The 21,856-nt window shown below is 42.2% G+C and overlaps 1 protein-coding gene across 12 annotated transcripts in view; it reads right to left on the bottom strand.

The window, feature by feature from the left end:
- TMEM63A (transmembrane protein 63A) overlaps positions 1–8,360 on the bottom strand; it is a 31,236-nt gene extending 22,876 nt beyond the window's left edge. For 4 of the 12 annotated variants that reach the window (XR_001413015.1, XR_001413017.1, XR_001413016.1 and 1 more), the window contains exons 1-7: positions 8,193–8,355; positions 7,348–7,432; positions 6,530–6,722; positions 6,247–6,443; positions 4,394–4,473; positions 2,798–2,861; positions 977–1,014 (exon numbers count right to left, since the gene is read on the bottom strand). Coding sequence is in view for 2 of the 12 variants with exons in the window: in XM_014950888.1 (XP_014806374.1) it covers positions 977–1,014; positions 2,798–2,861; positions 4,394–4,473; positions 6,247–6,443; positions 6,530–6,674 (524 nt within the window). In the remaining 10 variants the exon portion in view is untranslated. Of the gene's footprint in view, positions 1–976; positions 1,015–2,797; positions 2,862–4,393; positions 4,474–6,246; positions 6,444–6,529; positions 6,723–7,302; positions 7,433–8,192 lie in introns of all 12 variants that reach the window. The other 8 variants (XR_001413013.1, XR_001413014.1, XR_001413022.1 and 5 more) reach the window with 6 other exon arrangements.
- Positions 8,361–21,856: the final 13,496 nt, after the last annotated feature.

Genomic DNA, 21,856 nt, shown 5'->3' with positions numbered 1-21,856 from the left:
ATCAACATACAAAAGTTAACAGGAGGGAATTTAGGACAGAAACAAGTAATCTGAAAAGCAAATATAAATCCAAGTTCCTTTTTATCAGCCTAAAAGAGGACAAAGTCATTTGCTGTGACCTCCTGCTTTATGACAGTCACAAGGTATTCAGCTTAGCTCTCAGACTTCAAGATGACACTGTGACAGTGTTCACTCATCTCCATAAAGGCTCCCCATGAGGAAAATGACAACAGAATCACCTTACTCTTATGACATCCAATTAGCAGAAGGCTTTGGATTGAACGACCGTCATCTATCCATTGTCAGCAGGACAAATCTTTAAAATAGGAGTTCTTGGAAAAGGAAGGAATTGAACTAGCAAAAATGGGGAAAAACAGGCTCAATCCCCACCCTTTTTTTGTTTCAACGTACCCAAGCTAGAAAGTGATTTTTAAAAATCATGATTTACTAAGCCCCAAGAGATACAAAGACTGAACATCACACGTCTAACGCTCAGTTTCTAGGAAACAGTGCGATAGGCTTTTCATAGTTAGTCAATTCCAGTCCCAACTAAAGCACCAAAACCCTTGCAGGGAAATCCTGTTTCTTGCCTGGGGCCTTGCTGGCTTCAAACAGGGGAACACCCACACAGTACTCTTTGAAGGGTAAAAGCCTCGAGCCTAGCTATTAGCTCAGAATCCATATAAATGCCATAGATTCACTTAGGTTCACACACTGTCCCAAGATCAGGAACTCCCTGGGCTGCCAGCAGAAGGACAACTGTATCCTGAAGAACTACTCTCATAAAATGACCTCATTTTCATATTCTTTTTCCACCCCACCAGAGGTACCTGTATCACTGTTTGCATTAAATTCTATCTACTCAAGGAAAAAAAAACCAACCAACCAAACACATTTTATTGAATGCAACCCCCCCTCTTTTTAATTAAAACAGCATAGCAAACCACAGCTCACTATTTCTGTTTCATATACTTACTGCATCCGAAAAGCAGCTGTCATCCAAGAACAAAACCCCTACAAATAAAGAAGAAAGTTCTTAGGAGCTAACATACACAAAAAATATAGTCTCTAATCTGTGCAATTAAGAGAAGTGTTTCTATTTAAAAAGCTGGCAGTTTGCTGCTCTGAAATCATCCTTTAGAAACATATAAAAAAATACCTCGTACTCTACATATTTTTTGCAAGATTCATCATACGTGTGTCTTCAGAGAGTATTTAAGGGTGTTTTTTTTATTACTTGCCCATTTATTGCTTAGGCTTCTTAAATTTATATAAGTATGCCCAAATCCCATCTCCAATGAACACAAGTCAAGATTGAGGCTTCTAAGGAACTTTTTTCAAAAGGATTATTTGAGAGCAGAACAGGTGATTATTTTTCCCCCAAAAAATTTCTAGAGACTCTCCAATTTCATGGGTAAGTTCTGTGAGTCTAATACAAGTTAATCAGTTAAAGAGTAATAGAAACAATGCTGTGATTACGTTAACAGAAAGGTTTCCTGTATAAATTTACAAATCTTCCTATAAAACCCTACAGCAGAGAGCACATCTCTGTGAATGTTCTGGTATGGTTCAAAGAAATCTTGTCTCTCAAAAGGCCTCTTCTTTCGAGCGAACAGTATCGAGCTAGAGAGACACATTTTTATTCAACAGTTTCAATGATAAAGTTGCTTCAGGGCTTTTAAAAAGATGAAGAAAACTACGCAAATAGCAGAGCAATCCTGATCAAACGCGGGTATGCTTTTGATGCTCACACAATTACTTAGTTGCAAGGCTAGATATTAAGTTGATACACATATAAAATGTTAAAATGTAGGCTGCCACCATCCCAACAGCTCTCGCATAGTTTATTCTGAAGCTGCAGCAGAAAATTATAGAGATATGTGAATTCAAAGACTCCAGGAAGACCATGAATGGAACCAACTAAAAGTTTGGAGTGGAAAATTTTTCACTTTTTTTGCCAAACCAGTTTTAATATTAAGAGCACACGGCATTATTGCTCTCCTCACTCTTGCATCCAGTTTTCTCATCTTCATGAGGAAGACAATGTACTATAAATCACAGAATCTTCATGGTTGGAAAGGACCTCTGAGATCACTGAGTCCAACCATACACACACAAAAGACCCCCACAATCTCAGCCACTAGGGCAGGCCACTAGATCATGGCTTGAAGTGCCACGTCTACACCATTCTTAAATACCTCCAGGGATGGTGACTCCACCACTTCCCTGGGCAGGCTGTTCCAGTGCCTGACCACCCTCTCAGTAAAGTAATTCTTCCCAATATCTAATCTAAACCTCCCCTGCCACAACTTCATACCATTTCCCCTGGGCCTGTCATTATTCACGTGGGAGAAGAGGCCAACACCCACCTCTCTACAACCTCCTTTCAGGTACTTGTGAAGTGGTAAAGAACAAGTACGTATTATTTGCAATCAATGTGAACATAATGTAACTTTTTGAACTTTTATTTATGCATATATTATTTAGTAGGATTTTTTCTTCCTCACCCCTCCCCTTTGAAACTCTAACATGTATAGTCCCCCTCCTAATTTAAAAAAAAAAAAAAGTCTCTTAAAAACAATGACACAAGATACTGGCTTGTGATATGGGCCGAGTTTGTCAGGAAACACATTACTAATTTTTGCATATATACATGGTCTTCTAGTTGAATGACTGGTTCATTGGGCTAGGTGGAATGGCAAATTACAACAGATTCCATTAAATGGTTCACATTTTAAAAAAAAAAACAAAAACAAAAAACAAAAAAACACACAAACCAAAATTCTAGAATACTTACCCTATCATATTCAAGATCTTCAGGTACCGATGAGGATGTTGACAATCGGTTGTATCTTGATTCACTAAAATACATTCAATGACGCTTTTAAGCATCTTTAATAATAGAGAACGGAATTCCACAGAATTTTTTCAACTTTAACAATTCTGAAGTAACTAAGGGAAATAGCATAAAAACACTTTTTCATTTATGAAAGCTGTGGTTTTCACCTTGTAGCATACGCCTAATTAGAGAAACTTTTGCTGTGTCTCATGTTGAAAAGGGAGGATGTGTGAGCTCCTGACTTGAGAGCATTTAACTGAACTAGAAAGAAAAAAAATGTTTTATTGGGATATTACACCATGGTATCATAAGAGAATGAAACACAGGTCTTGGAAGCTTAGTGAGGATCAGCTTTGCAAGGTAGGTCCCTGTTCAGATATTGCTTGGTACAAGACATCACCTGTTTTCCCTCCACCTCTCCTCCTCCATCTTACAGTCACTGCTCAGAATCCCTCTGCACAATTAAATCCTTCACCTGCAGGGCCACCAACTCACACAAGTCCTGTGGCAAGGCTAGAAAGAGACTCCACAGCCCTCAAATATAGCAAAGTACCTGTTTTCAATTTGTTGTTAAAAAGAAATGTTGCAACGGTGATGAGCCCATAATTACAGGACAACACATGTCAAAATGGGGCGTATTTATAGGTGCATCTACGATAATTTTGACCTAGCTGGCTTAGGTCACAGACCAGCAGGGACACTCCTAGGTCCCACATGGACACCTGTACCAGAGCATCTTCACTCCTGCTGCCTGAGCTTGCTGCCTCACTTATTGCCCATCTTATTGTTTTGTTCAGGCTTTTGTTTTGGTTTTTTTGTTTTGTTTTTGTTCCTTTACTTTTCATAGTTGTATGTGGATTACACCTAAAAACACATTTTGAGTCCTTTCCTATGGCTTAGTTGTAAGTTTACCACAATTCAGTCACACCTCTACTAGCAGGAAGCAGCTCACTATTAAAGTTCACCCACTTCATAAACAGACAGCTAGCTTTTAAACATCCCAAGATATCATCCTGCAGAATTAGTATTTTTTAAAAAATTAAAAAAAATCAAAACCTATTTGCATTGTCACTAAAAATCAGTGAAAAATTTCAGAAACCTGAAATGATATGTTTCTTTTGTATTTTTCAATCCTTCAGAAATAAAGCACAGGCTACATAGGGAGCTCTGAGAAGATTCTGGGCTTGAGCCAAGACAAACAAAATAATTGATCCCCTTCTATCACAGAAACACACTGTAAACATCAATCTGCAGTTATGTGGCCCTTTAGCAGACAAGCAGCCTATTTTCTTACCTTCTCTTCCTTAACCCACAACTGCAGAATGAAATTCACAGCAAGTGTCAAACACACAAATTTACTACTGAAACCCTGGAGTAACTCTGAGTGGGACCTATTTCACACAAAGCAGCACATTGTTAACAAATATGTACATGCGATTACAAACATATCTAACTGATACAAATGCACTTAGGTACAGTAAATAGGGCTTAAACTATTTCCATATTCCCCAAATGGTTTCAAAAAAATCAGTCTGTGTATCTTTTTTACTTTACCTTTGAGCTTCTGACACCAGAGCAACACGACCGTAGTCCCAGAATCTCTTTCTTATAACGGAAAACAGCAATATTAAAATCTAGAAAATAAAACCAAAGATCTTTGAATATTTATTTTTCCACTTCATAATGATTATTCTCAGGTGTCTAGGAACTGTCAAAAAATGCTGTCCTAATCCTTAAGCCAACTGTCATGTGTTAATCAGCCCAATGGTGGCCATGCTACAAACCAACCTATCTGGCACTGAAGGATGAGAACACCTTCTTTCTTGCTCTAATTTACAAAGGAGAAGAACTGCCTGCAAAAATACCTCTGAGCCGCAGGCTTATGCAAGTTTGTGACACAAAAAGTAGCAAGCAGTGCTTCAGAGAAAGTCAAAACTTTCATAAATACACTTTTACTACTATACATTACTTAATGACCAGAACTACAATGGAAGACTTTTATTTTATTTTTAAATAGTGATGTAAACAGCCAGTAGGGGGCTCAGCTATTTTCTCAAGTATGAGAATTATTTTTATCTTCAGAAAAAGTAATATATTATTGTAACTCGTAAGCCCCAGACACTTATACTAGATCTCTGCAATGTAATTTTAATCTCTGTCCCTGTATTTTCACTTTTTTGGAAGAAGCTAAGAAAACAAGGAAAAAAGTCCCAAACCCACTATATAGTTCATAGATGCATTTCCTTTTTCTTTTTTTTTTTTTTTTTTTTTTTTAAAGAAACAAGTTGCTCTGAACAAAGCAATGAAGCAGAAGTAACAAGGCCTGTTTTCTATGCATATGTATCATACGCCCTCACCTTCCAGCCCCTCCTACATCCCATACCTGTTTGGCTAGAAAGTGGTGCCAGTGATGTAACTTATTTGGACTTGCGCAAATACCAACTGGCCAGCCAGAACACACATCAAGATTATCTATGTGTGAAGATTACACAGCTAATTTCCGGATTTCACAATGAATACAACCTTCCTCTAAGAGCCTTCCCCCCAAACAGGGCATTTAGATCTTCCTCCATCATGCAAACAGGAAAATTCTCTAGACTCTTTGACAACTTTGGTTGAAATTGGGTAATGTATTCTACAGTGACAGGGAGGAACCACTAGACAAAAATGGGCTATATAACAATGCAATATATCAACCCCACTTCCTTAGGAAAGGAGCCTAGAAATAATATTAAGAAACCCATTAACTGACAGTTACTAAAGGGATCTGCAGTAAACCTGTCATGATAAATAGGAATACAGGGATTGCCAAATGAATTGCAGTACTAAGTACTTGAAGAAGAGCGGAGCCTTCTGCACTGCATCTAACTCTCTTATCTAAAGCTGTTTGAGAGGAGAGTTGAACAGCAAGGAACTCAAAAGCTCAGTATCTTAAAAATCAACCACAGCTTTAAGAAAAAAAAAAAAAGTGTTCCCCTCCACCCCCCCAAAATAGTCCAATTAAATCTTGTTTAATGCTGTGCCATCAGTTGCACAGAGCAGTAAATAACGTATATCCTCAGAAAATGGATTTATGATAGCATGCAGCATACACCAGTTAAGATAAAACAGAGAAGTCTGAGCTACCACTACAAAACTCACCATGACCCCATGTACAGACGCTACGATACTGCACTCTCTCTACATCTACACATCCAACATACAGTGACACTGTCATCCCACATGTATGTGAGCCTTTATCAACACTTGAGCAGTGGTTTGATGTTCCCAGGATGGCCTTAGCACATTTCTTATTCTGAAGCTTCTCAGGAACAAATCTCTACCTGACAAATAAGAGCATTCTGAACAATCTAACTTTTGAGAAGGCCACAATTATTTTCAATGCAAGAAACAGAAACTGGGCTTACAAAAAAGCAGGTTACATCAAGCAGCAGGACAGTTGGGATTCCACCAAAAGTTACTCCTTGGAGCACCGTGCTGCCCCGGGCAGTGCTGTAGCAGTACGTCTCATTTGTTGAGTTGAAAGGTGCACTTCTATTCCAGAAGTAGGCTAGATGAGAATGTCCAAAACCCAGAAAAAAGAAAGGGTTCATTTTGTCTTTCCCTTGAAAAAAAAAAAAAAAAAAATTAGGAAAAGTGAAACAAACATGTAAAATGCCTCCCTGTAATATTAGTACATCTTACACATACCAAGTATAAAAAGTACAGGAAGATTCGGCCAGGAAACTACTTCAGAACAGGAGTTGTATTTGACAATCTTTCCTCTTCTGTAAAATATTTTGCAGTAACTGACAGGCTCAGTTACCAGTAGTGACCAAGCAAGAATTCCAGACATCTAACCAACCACATCCTCTACAGACAGCCGAGGAAGACTACAGAAGACCTACAGAAAACAAAGTTCTTCATCTTCTAATCTATAACATCAAACTATTTATTCCAGCCTGGATTCTGATTCTAAGAGTAACACGGGGCATTAGATATTCCAACAACAGCAGTTTGAAGATTTTGAACCTCGTATTCAAATATCAAGACCTTGAAATTATTACCACTAATTCCACAGAAAAGAACTACTACACAAATACGCATGCTCCTCTCTGTTCTTGGACTACTGTGGGCGTTTTCTTATTTAATAGGAGAATTCAGCTGAAAGAACATAACAGTCATTACAGAAGCATTACATGAACAAGAAGGAACAAAGAGTATTTCTAATTTTCTAAGAGAACAGCCATCTACTTCATTTTAGTCAACCGACCTGCTCAGATAATGTAGTAATATACAAGAATGCACAAGATTTGGCTATTAATACAATGGTCTTTTTATTAGTGCAGGCAATTTCTCACTTATTTGGGGGGCTTTCTGCTTTAAACATTTCTTTTCTTGGGTGGTTCCCATGTACTTGGGACAAACACATGCTTCATGCAGGACGTAATCCTGACTGATAAATTCATTTTAAAAAAGCATACCCCAAAAAACTCTATCCTTTGAAAGCAAATATTGCAGGTTCTCACCACAGGTCCAGGGATGCTACTGCTCTGATATCATGCCTCTGTAAGAGGAAAGCACATGTCTCTGATGACAGCACCGTTCTGGACACTGAAAAAAAAAAAAAACCCACCACCAAAACAAAACCAAAACAAGATTATGAATAACTGCAAGTTCTCCCTTTAAACAGCAGAAAAACAACACGGAGAATACTCCTCCCAAAAGCGCATTTACTGAAGTTGGACTGCGTGACAGGGCAGGGAAGAAATTTTGCCCTGACTGCTGTGTTTCACCACAGGAATAAAATAAATAAATTTTAAAACGCACAAACTTTGTGCCGCCCACCTATCCTTAGTCTGTCAGGACCGAAGTTTAATGCTGACAAGAAGTATTTTTTGAAAGCCTTCCTCACAGCAACTGCGGGGACCACACGCTAAACTTTAAGCGACACACCGCGTCTTATCAGACACACTTTCCCATTTTTCAAAGCGATTAATTTTAACCAAACCAGCCGTCGGGAAGAGAAAGGGAACGGCGAGACCTCCCTGGGCTGGGGTCGCCCTGCACCCACCGAAGGAGCCCGCAAGGAATTTCCCGGGAAGGCGAGGCCGGGGTCCGGGCTCCAGAGACCGGGACCCAGCCGGGGAGAACGGGGAGGAGGCCCCGAGGAGCCGGCCCCCTCCTCAGGAGGGCCGGGGAGCAGGAAGGCGGCCGGCCCCGTCCCTCGCCTCAGCGGCCGCCCCTCAGGGCTCGCCTCGCCCCTCCGCCCCCGAGGCCGCCTCATGCAGCCTCGCCCCTCCGCCCCCGAGGCCGCCTCACGCAGCCCCGTCCCGTCCCGTCCCCACACGGCGCCGCTCCCGCCCTCCATTACCTGCAGCGGGACGGCCTCCCCCTCCCTTCTCGCCTGCTCGCCACGCAGGGCTCCCGCTGTTACAAGCCCCGGCAACAAGTCCCGGGAGCCGCGCATGCGTTGCCGGGACGGGCCCCGCCGCCGGGACGGGGCCGGGACCCGGCGGTTAGAGACCGGGGCGGCGGCCGTGGGTCCCCCGCCTCTTTCCCTCCCTCCCTGCCTTCCTCACGGGGCTGCACAGCCCTGAAGGCAGCTGGCTTTTTTTTGCCAGCCCTCGCTTCTCTGGCCTGCCTTTTCCAGACCCTTAAGTGCTTCCCTCAGGGAGGAGAACCCCGCAGTAAAACAGCCCGGGGCTGTGTGAGGGGCGAAGAGGCACTGTCGTTTCTCTTGTGCCACTGTCCCTTGGCCACCTGCCGCCTACACGACATGGCGGCCGGGAGGCGCAGGCCCCTGCTCTGGTTTGTCCTGTCAGAGGAGAGGCCGGGAGCTGCAATGGAGCTGGGTCTCTTCCCCTTTCCCTTGGGTGGGGATAGGGCTCGGGGATAGGGCTCGGGGGGCCTGCGTGTTGGGGGTCTGCCCCAAAAGTGTCTTGAGCCCAGCTTTCCTTTGAGGCCACGCAGCTGAAATCGTGTCTGTGATGGTTTACAACGGTTATTTTAGAAGTTGATCTGTGAAAATTTACTGCTGGACCCTAAAGACAAACTGTCTGGTGAAGAATGAAGGACGTCCCAACTACTCTGATTTCTCAGCGTGGACTGTGGTGCTGCAGTTTGGAGGAAACCTGTTTGTGCCTCTATCACTCACATTATCCATTAAATAAAAACCCAAAAGAACCAAACCCAGATCCAAACAGAGCTTTTTGTAGCAAAAAGAGGAGGAAGATACATGAGACTTCAAGAGAGGTTTCACAGTTCCCAATCTGGTAGCGAGCAGGTACAAATGGAACAGGCCATGCACTGAGATAGGCAGCTCTGAAATAAATTAAGTAATAGCAGTAATATGAATGTTCCATGAAATATTCAAAGCCCCTTGTCTCCACACACCTATAAAGAGAGAAAGAGCATTCGAATGTTGTAAATTGGAGAAAACGAGACCTAGGGATTTCCACTTAATGTGTCTATGACAGGGCTGGGATGGTTGATTCCCAGCCAGCCACAAGGACGTCCTGTCCTTCACGGGAGTTGATTGCTTCCAGCCAACAAGCCAGAAAGGCCAGCAAGGCCACACCATTCACCTCTTCTCTGCCCTTTATTTTAGTGTTCCCTCAACAGCTATTTGAGACCCAGCGTTGCCAACCATCATCATCCTCCTGCATCTTCATCCTCTGCCCCTGGTTGGCATGATTGACCTCAATGAGTAGCGGGCATCTGAGGAAGAAGATTATGATAATAATGAAAACATCTAAAATCTAACCTAATCAGAGGGAGGCAGGGAAGCCACTTGCCTTCGAAGTTTTACATCCTGCTTCCAGTCCCATGGATGAAGCAGCAGTGGTCTGCTCTAAAATGTTTCAGAGCAGCGGTCTGCTCTAAAAACGACCCAAATCATCAGGGGATTTGCAAGATCCAATCTGACATTACACTGATCAAAATCTCAGGCCAGTTCTCAGGTATCATCTGTTGACGCTTATGTTTAAAAGAAACGAGCATCCCAGCTGCCAAGAAACAAGTATTTCTTCTAGTTGACAGTCCTGTTCCCGCCTCTCCATCTTCAATTCCATATATTTGAACTGTGTGTACTGCTTAGGGCCCTGCACTCATACCTGCTATCCTGCTCCCTGCCGTTTTATTAATCCACAGTTGCTTCACTCTGTCAAATCCTTGCCTCACTTTTCAGGAATGCCTGCTCGGTGGAGAGCAGTGTTTGGCTGTCTGTGTGCTGTGTGCCTTCCCCTACTCCACCCTGAAAAAAAAAAAAAAGGGAAAAAGTCCCAGTTAACTGCAGTGACCAGGAGACATCTCAAGATAGAATATCCTAATTTGTCTAGCACCTGCATTGTAGATAATCTGGGATTTTAAATTGGCCATAAACATTTATATTTGTTAGAAAATGACATAGAAGTCCTCAGCTCAAATCAGAGTGGTTCAGATTCACTGCTGGAATAAATAAATTCCACTATTGCTGAAAATTATGTTAACAATTTTAGCTTTGAAATGCATTCTCTTCTACTCAGGGGTATGTTGGTGGCAAAGTTGTTTGGCATGAGTATAGCAGAATAATGATTCCAACCTGACTTTTCTGGAATAACACTTCCTGTGGTCAGTTTATTTCAAAACAGCAATCCAAAGTGGAATCGTTATAATTGCTTTCTTTTAAATTAAATTTTACTGATGTAGCTGCAGTGGAGTAGACCTGCCCTGTGGGTGAAGCTTTAGTGTGTGCTTCCAGCTCTTCTACTTCTAGGACCAAAATTTGGTTGATTTTCTCACTGATTTCCTAGGCTGTTTGTACTTTTGATTGTCTTATTTTTTGCAGAATTAAGGCGGCCTTGCTCTGGCTAGACTGTCTTATTCTGTAGTGTAAAATAGGTGATGTTCAGTGATCTTAACATTGTAGTCCTGACATTCCTCATTCTGAAGAATTTCGCCCAGCTACAAAATAATTTTTCTCTCTCTTTCTCACAGGAGTAACATCAAGCTTTTGTCATTTGGGTTTTTTTGCTTCCTCTGTCTAGACAGGCTCTTTAGCTAAGTGGTGTGATTTTGTTTATCTCTAATTTTAACAGCAGAGTCACATTTCCCTTGTCCCTACCCCTTGTAAATAGGGTTTTGTTTACCACTGTCTGTTCTTTTGGTGACAAAAGCCACATACTGTCATTAGTTAGCAAACGTTTAATTATGTTGCTAGAGCAGATGGAAATCCAGCCTTAGGACCTAGGGATTAGGTCAACAGAATTTAAAATTCTTCCATCTTTCCTGTATTTTGCATGCGCCGTATCCACTCCAACAGCTCTTTAGCACCGAGTTGAACAAGTGTGCGGGGTATTTACACTTACGTGTGTGACTCTTCCTTTACTTTATTAAATGACCTTATGGCTGGAGATCTCCACTGTCACTTTAGTTTGATTTATCACAGCAGGGCTCCCCTTGATGGGTGAACTCCCCACAGGACGTCAATAGTCTCTGGATGCGAGTAGCAGGTGGCCTGACGCTTTACCATGCGTGGCAGCTCTCGCCGTGGTTTCTTCTCTCTGAAGAAACCCATCAGCCCAGCTTGCTGTGCCTTACTTATCTGCCTATTCAAATATATCTTAATAGATTTAATTCAGGCTCCTAGCTTGGCAGTCCTTTGCTATCTTTTAATCTTGGCCTTCATCTAGCGATCTGTTTACGAGCCTCGATATACCAAAGGACTTAGTGTGGGCAGTATGGAGTCTTCATTTGGAAGGCCTGAGCATTAATATGGGTATAATAAAAACAAACAAATAGAAAAATCTAGACAGACAAATTTAAATGAACTCTAATCATAATGCAAATATGCAAGCAGCAAATGTTGATTAAAATTAACAATTTATACTTGTCTTCTCTCTATACTTATTAATTATTTTTGTAGTGCTCCTTCTCATTCGTAGATACTATGTTGATTTTCAAATAGCCTTGCATTGAGATTGTAAAGTATTTCTATTAATAAAGACAATTGGCTAGTATAAAACTATTTAACCAAATATATCTAGTGATAGAAATTTGGCTTGCTTGGTTTTTTTACATTTTGTGTCAGTTAGGAAGTGGTGAACGGGCTGTTGGTATTGATACTTGAGCATGATTAATTTTTTTCACGGTCTTTGTCAAGTTATATTTGGATGAAAAATGGAATATTATTAAAAACTACAAGTAACTGCAATCCAAGGTAACAATACTAAAAAGTACAGGATAAATGCCCAGGAGAAAAAAGCAAGCTTATTACAATGTATTTTACATTTAAACTTGATTTAGGAACTTCCCTCATCACTCCCCTGTATGTAGTGTGAGATTTTAAGTCTTTGTTTCACAGATAGTTGCAGCTGTGGAGAGTCTTTTGCTGATATATAGGATTTATAGGTTTATTATTAGCTCGTCAAAACACAACCGCTGTTGATGTGACATGCTTTGGTACAAAACTGGGGCAAGATGACCTGAAACATGGATGACTTCATTGTTTTCTGAATATACGTATTATCTTAATGCCTATCCATGCGTTAACCTTGTGTGTATGAAAGCTGAAGGGATTTAATGCATAGGTGGCATAGCACTAGCTATAATTAAAGGAGGTCCCTGAGAGACAGAGGGAGATGGAGAAACCATCTGGCACAATCTGGTCTCTCCCACTGAAGAGGACACCACCTGGCTGCATGGCCCATTGGATTTAGGTGAACCAGGGAGCAGGTGTATTGGTCACCCGTGTAAAATATCAAACCACCTACAGCTTGTCATGTTTCCATGTTCTTGGGTACAATATACCTTAGTATTAGCAAAGAACTCTAGTGTCATCAAGACCATAACTGTGCTGACCATAGATAGTAACTCTTGTTGCAACGGGACTGGGATGAGACCTGGACAGATGTGACCTCCTTGCCTTAGGTTCTGCTTTCTCTGGAGCAGAAAGCTGGGTAAGGACTTGTGCAGGAGCCACGAAACACCCCAGGAGATCTTGCCGGTCTAAACCATTGGAGGGTCAAGTCAGCAGGGTTTGCTGGAACCTTGGATTGGAAGTAAGTTTTTGTTAACCAGCCTCTCAAATCTGAGTTTTGATTACTTTCCGTCTGCAAAGAGACTGGTGAGATTCCCAGCTTCTAGACTTAAGAACTGAGTTCCAAGGCCTTGGCGATGAGCCTTCTGGAAGGTGGTTCACTGGCTTGACTTCCCATCAAACATACTGCTTGAACATATTTATAAATGTAATTTACAGTATTTTTAATCACAGAATGGTAGGGGTTGGAAGGGACCTTTGGAGATCATCTACTCCAATCCCCAGGCAAAGCAGGGTCACCCAGAGCAGGTTGCACAGGGTGGCGTCCAGGTGGGTTTTGAATGTCTCCAGAGATGAAGACTCCACCACCTCTGGGCAGTCTGTTCCAGGGCTCTGCCACCCTCAAAGGAAAGAAGTTTTTCCACATGGTCAGACAGAACTTCCTGTGTTCCAGCTCGTGTCCATTAATGTGTCAGAACCTTAAGCCTTAATATAGGTGATTATAATTTAAGCAAGTATATTTTAAAAAATAAGAATATATTTGAGTAGAAATCTGGATTAAATAATTGTTAAAGGACTTTTGAAATGCGTAATCTCTTTTTTTCCCCCTCAGGCAAGAATTCCCCATTCCCACTCCTGGTGTCACTGATGAAAAAAAATCAGAGTAGAGACTGTGAGAATTTCAAAGAGAGCTTTGGTTTTGTTTTAATCTCAGGTTAACTCCAAGCATACTAGAAGCAGCAGAGCTAAGAGTTATGCTTTGTTAGCATCTGTGTCCTGCCTAGGATCTGCCACTGATAATTATCTTTGTAGGTTTGTGTGTGCCAGCCTTTAGAAATCCATTTTTCCACGGACCACTAGTGACAGCAGGATGATCCTGGTGAGTCTAGGCAGGGGGTCAGGTGCCAGCAACGCCAGGGCCATGTCCGGGCCGAATTGGTGACAGGATGCGAAGTGGCTTTAAGCAGGAAGCTGTGAAGAGCCGTCCCGGTGGCAAACAGCCGTGACTGAGGGCCAGCGGGGCTTTTTCCCAGCAAGGAAGGTCCCGCATCCAAGGCCTGGCTTTACCACTGGAAGTGGTGAGGAGCAGCAGCACCCAGGCAGTTCCACGTGCATGGCTGCTGCTTGAGGCTTCTGCGTCCTCGCTGGGCACTTCCCGGCACCTCCAATTTAGGGAAGCAGAAGAGTTGCCTAAATACTGACCATACTCGCCATTCCCTAACATGATGGTTTTGGACGCTTTATCACCATACCTTCAGACTTTCCTATTCTCATCCCTCCCTACCCATCTTCATTCCTCTTTCTGTAGGGATTTATTTCCCCTCCTATTCGTCCTTTCTTATATTTCTTTTTTTTGGTGATGATTTTATTTTCTCTGGATCACTTTCTTTTCGTTCTCTTCCATCTTTCTCCTTTCAAATGTATGCAGAAGGGTAGAAAAGTATTCCCTTGTGTACTTTCCAGCTGTACACAGCACGTTTGACGTGGCCTCAGGAGTGAGAGTGTGGCCAGATCTGTGTAAAAAGGGAAAGTAATGTAGTCATTGCAAGCTGAGCTTAAACATGGGTGATCTAAGGATCAGTGGAGATCAGTGGAGAACTTTCTTCCCTGTAAGCAAGCAGTTACCAATGGCAAGAGGGATATCTCTTGTTTTACTAAGATACTTTATGTACAGTAATTGTTACAGTCTATTAGTGATTAGGGTTTTGTTGATAGAGGCTGTGGTTGGCTGGTGCCTTTGAAAATCAGGGTATTTACTTTGGTGCCTAAATATGGATTCGGAAATTTTGGCCAAAGCAATTTGCTGAAGGTCATTATCCCGTCTCAGGGACAGAACTGGGAAAAGAGCCCAAATCTTTTCAGCTCTCCCTTCCTACTGATGTTCTGTGCAGCTTCGGTAAAGCAAATCTTTATATATTCCGATTATATACTGGATTATAACAAAGTGAGAATTAATTTGGGAGGAGTTAAAAGCAGGTCCTGTGAAGTGGCACAGCCACTTTGTGGAAGCTTCTGGAGTGAAACAGACCAGGGTCCATGTTGCATGGGAGCACCAAGGCAAACTATTCCTGCCTTCCCAACACAGGTTCACCTTTGCTTTTACATCCCAGTCTGGATCAGTTCCTGGGACGATCTGGAGAGAGAATGGTGTGAGCTGGCACTGCTGCCTGTGGAACTCAGAGATGGGCAGACCTGAAGTTTAAGGCCCCAAATTGCCAACTGCTCTGGGGAGCAGCCAGCCAGGCTGATGGTAGTTCCTTTGCAGTGTAGTCTCCATGAAGGTTAGAAAGGTTTCATACATCAACATGAGACCTCAAACTTATTATTCAACTTAATCACAGCAAGAGCATGTCTCAGAGGACATGAAACAATGCTCAGAAACCAGTTCCCATCCACTTTCCTTAGGAAACAAGACAAGTGTGTTCTATAATTGCTGCGGTTTCTGGATCAGTTTCAGGGCAAGCCCGGGCAACAGTATGATTTCATATTCCATTATGAATCTGAGCTTTTTCTTATTTAGGCCAGCACGTGTTTAAGAGTTTACCAGCCTGGGAACATAGTGAAGTCCAGAGGTAAGCTCTCCTACAGCAAGGGACTGAGAACGAATCAAGCAGTGAAGCTTCCAAAGAGTTTTGAGAGCCAGGCTTCCAAGTCTGGGCACATCACGAGTCTGAAATCCCTTCCATTGGGCCTGAACTTCATTGAAAACACCCTTTTTCTGTAGCCTGCCTTCAAGCTGTTCTAACAGGTCTGGTCAAACGAAGTACCTCAAATTAATTCCCAGAACAGCTATGTCTCTGCTCTGATTGTAGTAATTTATTTCTAGTTTTGTTGTCACAGAGGTAGAACATTCCTCCCTCTACTTTAGAATCAAAGCAGAGAAGAGGGACCAGGCACCTAAGTTTTGCTCAAATCAATGAAAAATGAACTCTGAATTCTTTTTTGGGCCTTTGAAAATCTTCTGCCTGTATGTGGTTTGTCAAAAGAACCTGGATTCTGTACTGGCAACTGCTGAAGCCAACAGCCCTGCTACACAAATAAAGCAAATTTTGGTCGCTGTGGCTTTATTATAATTATTCAACCCAGAAAGCTGACAGCTTCAAATGCGTGGCATTTCCTGCAGAATCTCACATTGAAACCGAAATTAAGGTTCAGAAAGGCATACGGTTGCTGTGTGGAAATGCTGGCCGTTCCTGGATTGATGCTTTTGAATAAGCAAATGGCTGAAGTTTGTGTTTCACGCTTCAAGGGACCTGGCCAAGTGTGGCTACATCCCCTTTTAAAATCAGATGGTCATGATGCATCTCCCAGGGTCCTGTAGTATGAATGCTAAAAGGATTAAAACTAGTCGGGTCACCCAGCTTTATTTTACCCATTACAAGGGCAATGTTAAATCTGAGACTTTATACCTTTTGTTTACATAGATATGGGCACATGGCAGGAAATTACATAATTTAACCTGTGCATGAAGTAAAATACCTCTTTGTGTTCTGTTTGGAAGCCAAACACACAAGGAACTGTATTTTCTGCAGTTCTTCCCTACTGAAGTCTTTTTCATTAAAAAGTAATATTATACCAAAAAAGTTACAAAAGCAATGCAATGATAATATAAATATTTAAGTGAAAACAGCTTTGTAGTAACTGCTCGAGCAGAAGCAGTCTGTCCCCACACCCTCCTTTCTGAACATTGCAGAATTGTTTGAAGGCAGAAGAAAATGAGGGGGCTGTTTTGATATTTGTTATGAGGCAATTCTCAAAAGTGTAAGAAGGTACCCAAGCTAGACAGAAGGAAAGTGGAACGAACACGGTAAATAATAAACCAGCATAAATAGTAAGTGGCTCACTAGGTTTTCAAAAATGAGGTTGATGTTAATGATTTGCAATGTTATCAACAGATTTTAAGTCTTTTAAAATGCATTTCAAATACTCCATAGCCCTTTAAGACCATTCTCAGAAGCCACAGCAGAGCTCTGAAGACAAAGAAAAGAGGCCCACAAAGTTCGATGCAGCATTTACAGCCGGTTAAGCCTGGCTCTTCCTGTTTAAAAAGAATAAATATTAAGCGCTGGGATGAGGGATTACAGTCTGATCCAGATCGTCATTTCCAGGAAGATTGTTTTGTACCTTTTACATGTCCTGCCCCCCCCCAAGAAGCCTCTCGGACATCCCCCCCCGGTATCAGCCCAGCTCAGGTAAGCAGGTCTGGTGGTGTTGCTGGACCCACGTGGAATTCCACTTCATCATCCTTTTGATCTGCACCAGCATGTTGTTAACATCAAGGAAAAAAGCCACGGGCATGTAATTATTTTGAAACTGAATCTATCAAGGTTCCGTGGTGTAAAACCTACTGACACGCGATAGCCCCAAAGTTGCTTCAGCAGCAGATGTTATGGATGGAAAACAACTATAGAAGTAGTTTAGTTCATTTTCCTGCCGTGGCAGGTATCTTTTTTTCTAATCAATGTGTTTGCTAAGGCACTGCCCAAGTTAATTTTAAATATCTCTGCGAGGACTACTGCAAGCCTTTGGGCAGTTACTCCACACTCTATCAGATCGACCAAATTAGAGAAGTCTAAAGTATTTATCAATTCTATCTTGTCATCTCTCTGCGTGTTACGACCTAATTATATCTTCTACAATCTTGCGCTGGTTCTTGCAATTTCCCGTGCAAGGAACGGCCCTTTTTCTTTTTTGCACTGAACTAACAAATTATGATATTGCGTGACAGCTCACAATGCTTAGCCGAAAAGGTTCCTTTTGGATCTTGCTCATCTTGGCCTTTCATCTTTATTTTTGGCTTGCAGGAAAAAAACATCTTCCAGCACAGTTAGTAATGCAAATTATTCAACTTTCATTAATGTGTAGTTCATAATCTTTCTGCCTTTGCAGCTTCTCCTGATAGTAGAAATAAATTAAAGCTTCTGGAATGTAGTTTTATTCTTTCTCTATCTATATGAGTCGAGGAAAAGTGATTTGTTTTCTCTTTTTCTCAGCAAAAGAGGAAAGTCTGTTCAGTGAAGCAAAAGTTGTTAGAGTTGAAATTAACTGGAGGAAATACAGCCCATAATTAAGCCAGGCTACTCACGGCCGCAGATGCAATATGAATAGTATTCCAAGTGTATGAGCGTGAAAGGAAAATAGGGGTATTTCACAGAATCATAGAATGGTATGGGTTAGAAGGGACCTTAAAGATAATTCAGTTCCAACCCCCTGCCCTGGGCAGGGACACCTCCCACCAGACCAGGTTGCTCAAAGCCCCATCCAGCCTGGCCTTGGACACCTCCAGGGATGGGGCAGCCACAGCTTCTCTGGGCAACCTGTTCCAGTGTCTCACCACCCTCACAGGAAAGAATTTCTTCCTGAAATCTAATCTAAATCTCCACTCTTTCAATTTAAAACTATTTCCCCTCGTCCTATTGCCCCACTCCCTCATAAAGAGGTGGGCTCTCACTTGCATCACTAGGGCAGGAAAAATACATACTCTTAAAAAAACAGCTGATACATTGTTACAGTGTAAACACACAGCTGCAAAGAGAGAGAGAGAAAAAAAAGCAGCATTTTAACTAGGCAGATAAATGGGCTCTTATTAGAAAATTAAGTGGTGCTCCTACAAAATACAGTTATTTCTCAGTAATGGGGACATTCCTCAATAAAGTGGACTGTGGTGTAAAGCAAGCAATTTAGGGCCATACACTTATTTATCTGATTCAACAGCATTTGCTGAATGTCAGCGTTTTTGCTAGCAGCCTTTTCTGCAGCCATCAGAGTGGTAACAAATCCTGCTTCCCCAGCTACAAACAAGGTACAGACTGGGGCAGCGGGGAGGAGAGTGCTGAGGGGACAGAAAAAGCTGTATTTAAACAGTTGTGTTTGCTTTTCTGTGGAAAAAAGAGGAGGGAAAAAAAAAGAGAGATCTGGGAGATCTCTTATTCTGCCAGAACACTGATACTTTGCAAGTGCTGCCAACACAAACCCTGCGAGCCCAGCCAGCTGACATCAGCTGACCAAGGACATGGTGGGACTTCGGACGTTTTATCCATTCTGCATCCAAACAGGCAGGCTTTTGTCTGGGCCGTTTGACCAAATCTACACCATGAGTAAAAACAGAAGCAGGACTGAAAAAGAAGGCCGGCTGAAGTCGACGCAATCTAAGATGCACAGCACCAGAAGATACATGAACTGAGCTGAAGATAGGACCAGATTTGCAATCTCTATCTCCAATAAAATGGTGTGTTTTTACTGTACTGGATAAACTGTGGGTAAATGTGTCAAGGAACATTATCCCCATTGCTGCCTGGGGCTTCACCACCAGCATCTGTGAGAGGAACCCAACAGGACAGTGATCTCTGTCAGGAAGTTGAGCAATATGACAAGGGGGAACGGTTTTAAACTTAAAGAGGGGAGATTTAGATTAGATATTGGGAAGAAATTCTTTCCTGTGAGCGTGGTGAGACAGTGGAACAGGTTGCCCAGAGAAGCTGTGGCTGCCCCATCCCTGGAGGGGTTCAAGGCCAGGCTGGATGGGGCTTGGAGCAACCTGGTCTGGTGGGAGGTGTCCCTGCCCATGGGCATGTCTGTGGTTTTTTGTTAGCTGTGTAAAACTTAAGACTGAAGAAAAGAGTAAGAAACAGAACTTCCACTTGCACCCTTGTTTAACTTGACTAGTTTATACCTGCGTCTTAACCACTATTATTTTTATTTTCATATTCCTAGATTCAAAAGACCCAGACCAAAATCAACGTACAGACACACTCCCACCTCTATATCATAAGCCTGTTCCACAAAGCAGGGTGCTCCTTGGAGCACACAAAAATTGTTGCCTTTTGTATCACTCAAGCAAAGGCGGTTTTAATATGGGCCCAACTGTAATACACAGTAAGTATGTCCATGGAAATTCAAATTTGAAAATTTAAACATTTGTACCCTCACTGACATACTGGAAATGTGTTTGAAACATTCTTGTTTCCCAGTATGATAGCTACATAATTAGGCTAAGCCTTTCACACTTTCTCTTTTAAGCCATTGGATTTATTTACCAAAAATCATTGCATAGATATGCCCAGCAAATGCCTTAGAGAACTGTTTGTTAAGGTGTTTTAAAAGAAAAGCTTAAATATAGAGATTCTCTCTTCACGAAGTGCTCGCTTTTATCAAAATTGCAAGTTGCTTGCACTTCATCCCTTGCAGCCTCTTTAAATCCTCTGTTTGACATTTTGAAAGTGCCATGCAGGTTCTAATACACATTACACAAGAAGAGCTATTATAAAATTCCTGAGTTTTTCTTGTTTGCATGACAAAGGGGGAATGGCAAATCCTCCAATTGGACCAGATAATCACTCTCCTGTGAAAAGCCTACAATCCACATCCTCTGTTTTCCTCTTAACTGAGCTTCAACTGTGTTTGGTCAATAATTTTATTTTATGTGTGAAGCCAATAAATCATCTTCCAATACACATTGGACAAGCCGAGAGTCCTGGTAGATAAGACATCAGCCATGGGAGAAGTCACGTCCAGGACAGTTGGGTGCTGCTGGAGCAGTTGGGCATTTTCATTTCATGTAATCATGTTTTGTTTTTTTGAAAAGCCTTCACTATGTGGTAGGACCACTCTCCAGAGCAAAGACCAATTGGGTGGATAAAGGTTTACAGGATCAGGTCTTCTGGCATATTCAAAAAGAGACCATTACAAATGCCTGAACTGCAGGTTTATCCGGGTGATTCTCACTATATAAACTTAACAGATTCACTGCTGGAACTGAGTCAGCCAACACTTACAGAGCACATCTGAAGGAAACTTTGTCCTCAGCCACCCAAGAATTGCTTGGATGCAGTTTGCCACTGAAGCCTCCAAAGTGGTTTCACCCTGTGGCTGCGTTTGTCCCATCCCAGGAGGAACCAGTAACGTGCCGTTTAGCTGGAGCCAGGAGGGGGCTACTGGGCTACCTCCCCAGCCAGGTCAGACAGAGCTTCCCTAAGGGGCTGAGAGAGTCACTGGGATTTCAGAAAAAAAATCCTTTCCTCCTCTTATTCACAAGAGCGGAGCTTTTTACATGAGTTAAAGGTGAGGTGGTCAAATTAAGTGGGTATTTTTCACTCATATTTGTGTCTTGGGAAGGAATATAACAGAAAATATTGATTTGTTCAGAGAAAGATGCTACATCAAGAGAAAGAGTAAAGAATATGCTGGTCTGGGCCATGCACAAACTGTTATAGTCCTGGTTTCCACTTTAGCCTTATAAGGTGCCCCTAATCTAATGGAGACTTCATCGTATTTAAGGAAACAATTTTCTTGAAAGGTTATAAAGACAAAATGAGCAGTAGCAGAAGTGTTTAGTCAGGCTCTTTCAGACAGCTTTGTTGCTTTCCTCTGTGTACGGAACAGGCTGCCTCTGCTGACACCAGTTTTAATGAGGGACAAACCACCACAGAGTGCTTTTGGACAAAGTTAGTTTCATCGGGTCCTCCAGCCAGGCTTTTCTCAGGGCACATGGTTCAGCTTGGACACTGGATGAAACCGGGTTGATTTTGACTCATTCACAGAAACATAAAATCCCAAGGCCTTTTGATGCTGGAGACATTTGTACGTACGCTCAGGTCCTTCTCTACTCGTTCCTGCTGGCGAGGATGAGAATCTGCCCCAGGCAGGGGCCAGGCTCCTTCACGCTTTTATCGATCACATTTTATTTTTTTCAAGTCACTTCTCCTGGGATTGGTTTTAAAAATAAGACTTCCACCTCTTATGCCAGCAAAGGCCAGGGAAGCAAAGGATGTGAGCTTCAAGTTTAAAGGTTGAATTTGAGGCAAACAAGCAGCTCCCCCACCTCAGCCTCCAGGTCTGCTTTGCTCCCCAGGGACAGCTCTCTGTTGCGGTTGTTAATAGCCTTCAAAATACCAATATTCTTCATCCACGTTGTGGAAAAGCAGAGTGGTTTCTCGTGTTCCTGAAAGGCGATCTGCCTTTATATAAAGCCTTCTTCTTTTAAGCGCAAGTGTTATTAAACCCGCAGGAACCCATAAAGA

Source organism: Calidris pugnax, unplaced genomic scaffold (assembly GCF_001431845.1).
Source record: "Calidris pugnax isolate Ruff unplaced genomic scaffold, ASM143184v1 scaffold24, whole genome shotgun sequence".
NCBI classification, from domain to species: domain Eukaryota; kingdom Metazoa; phylum Chordata; class Aves; order Charadriiformes; family Scolopacidae; genus Calidris; species Calidris pugnax.
Note: the sequence above shows the minus strand (reverse complement) of the source record. Positions and strands in the feature narration are given on the sequence as shown.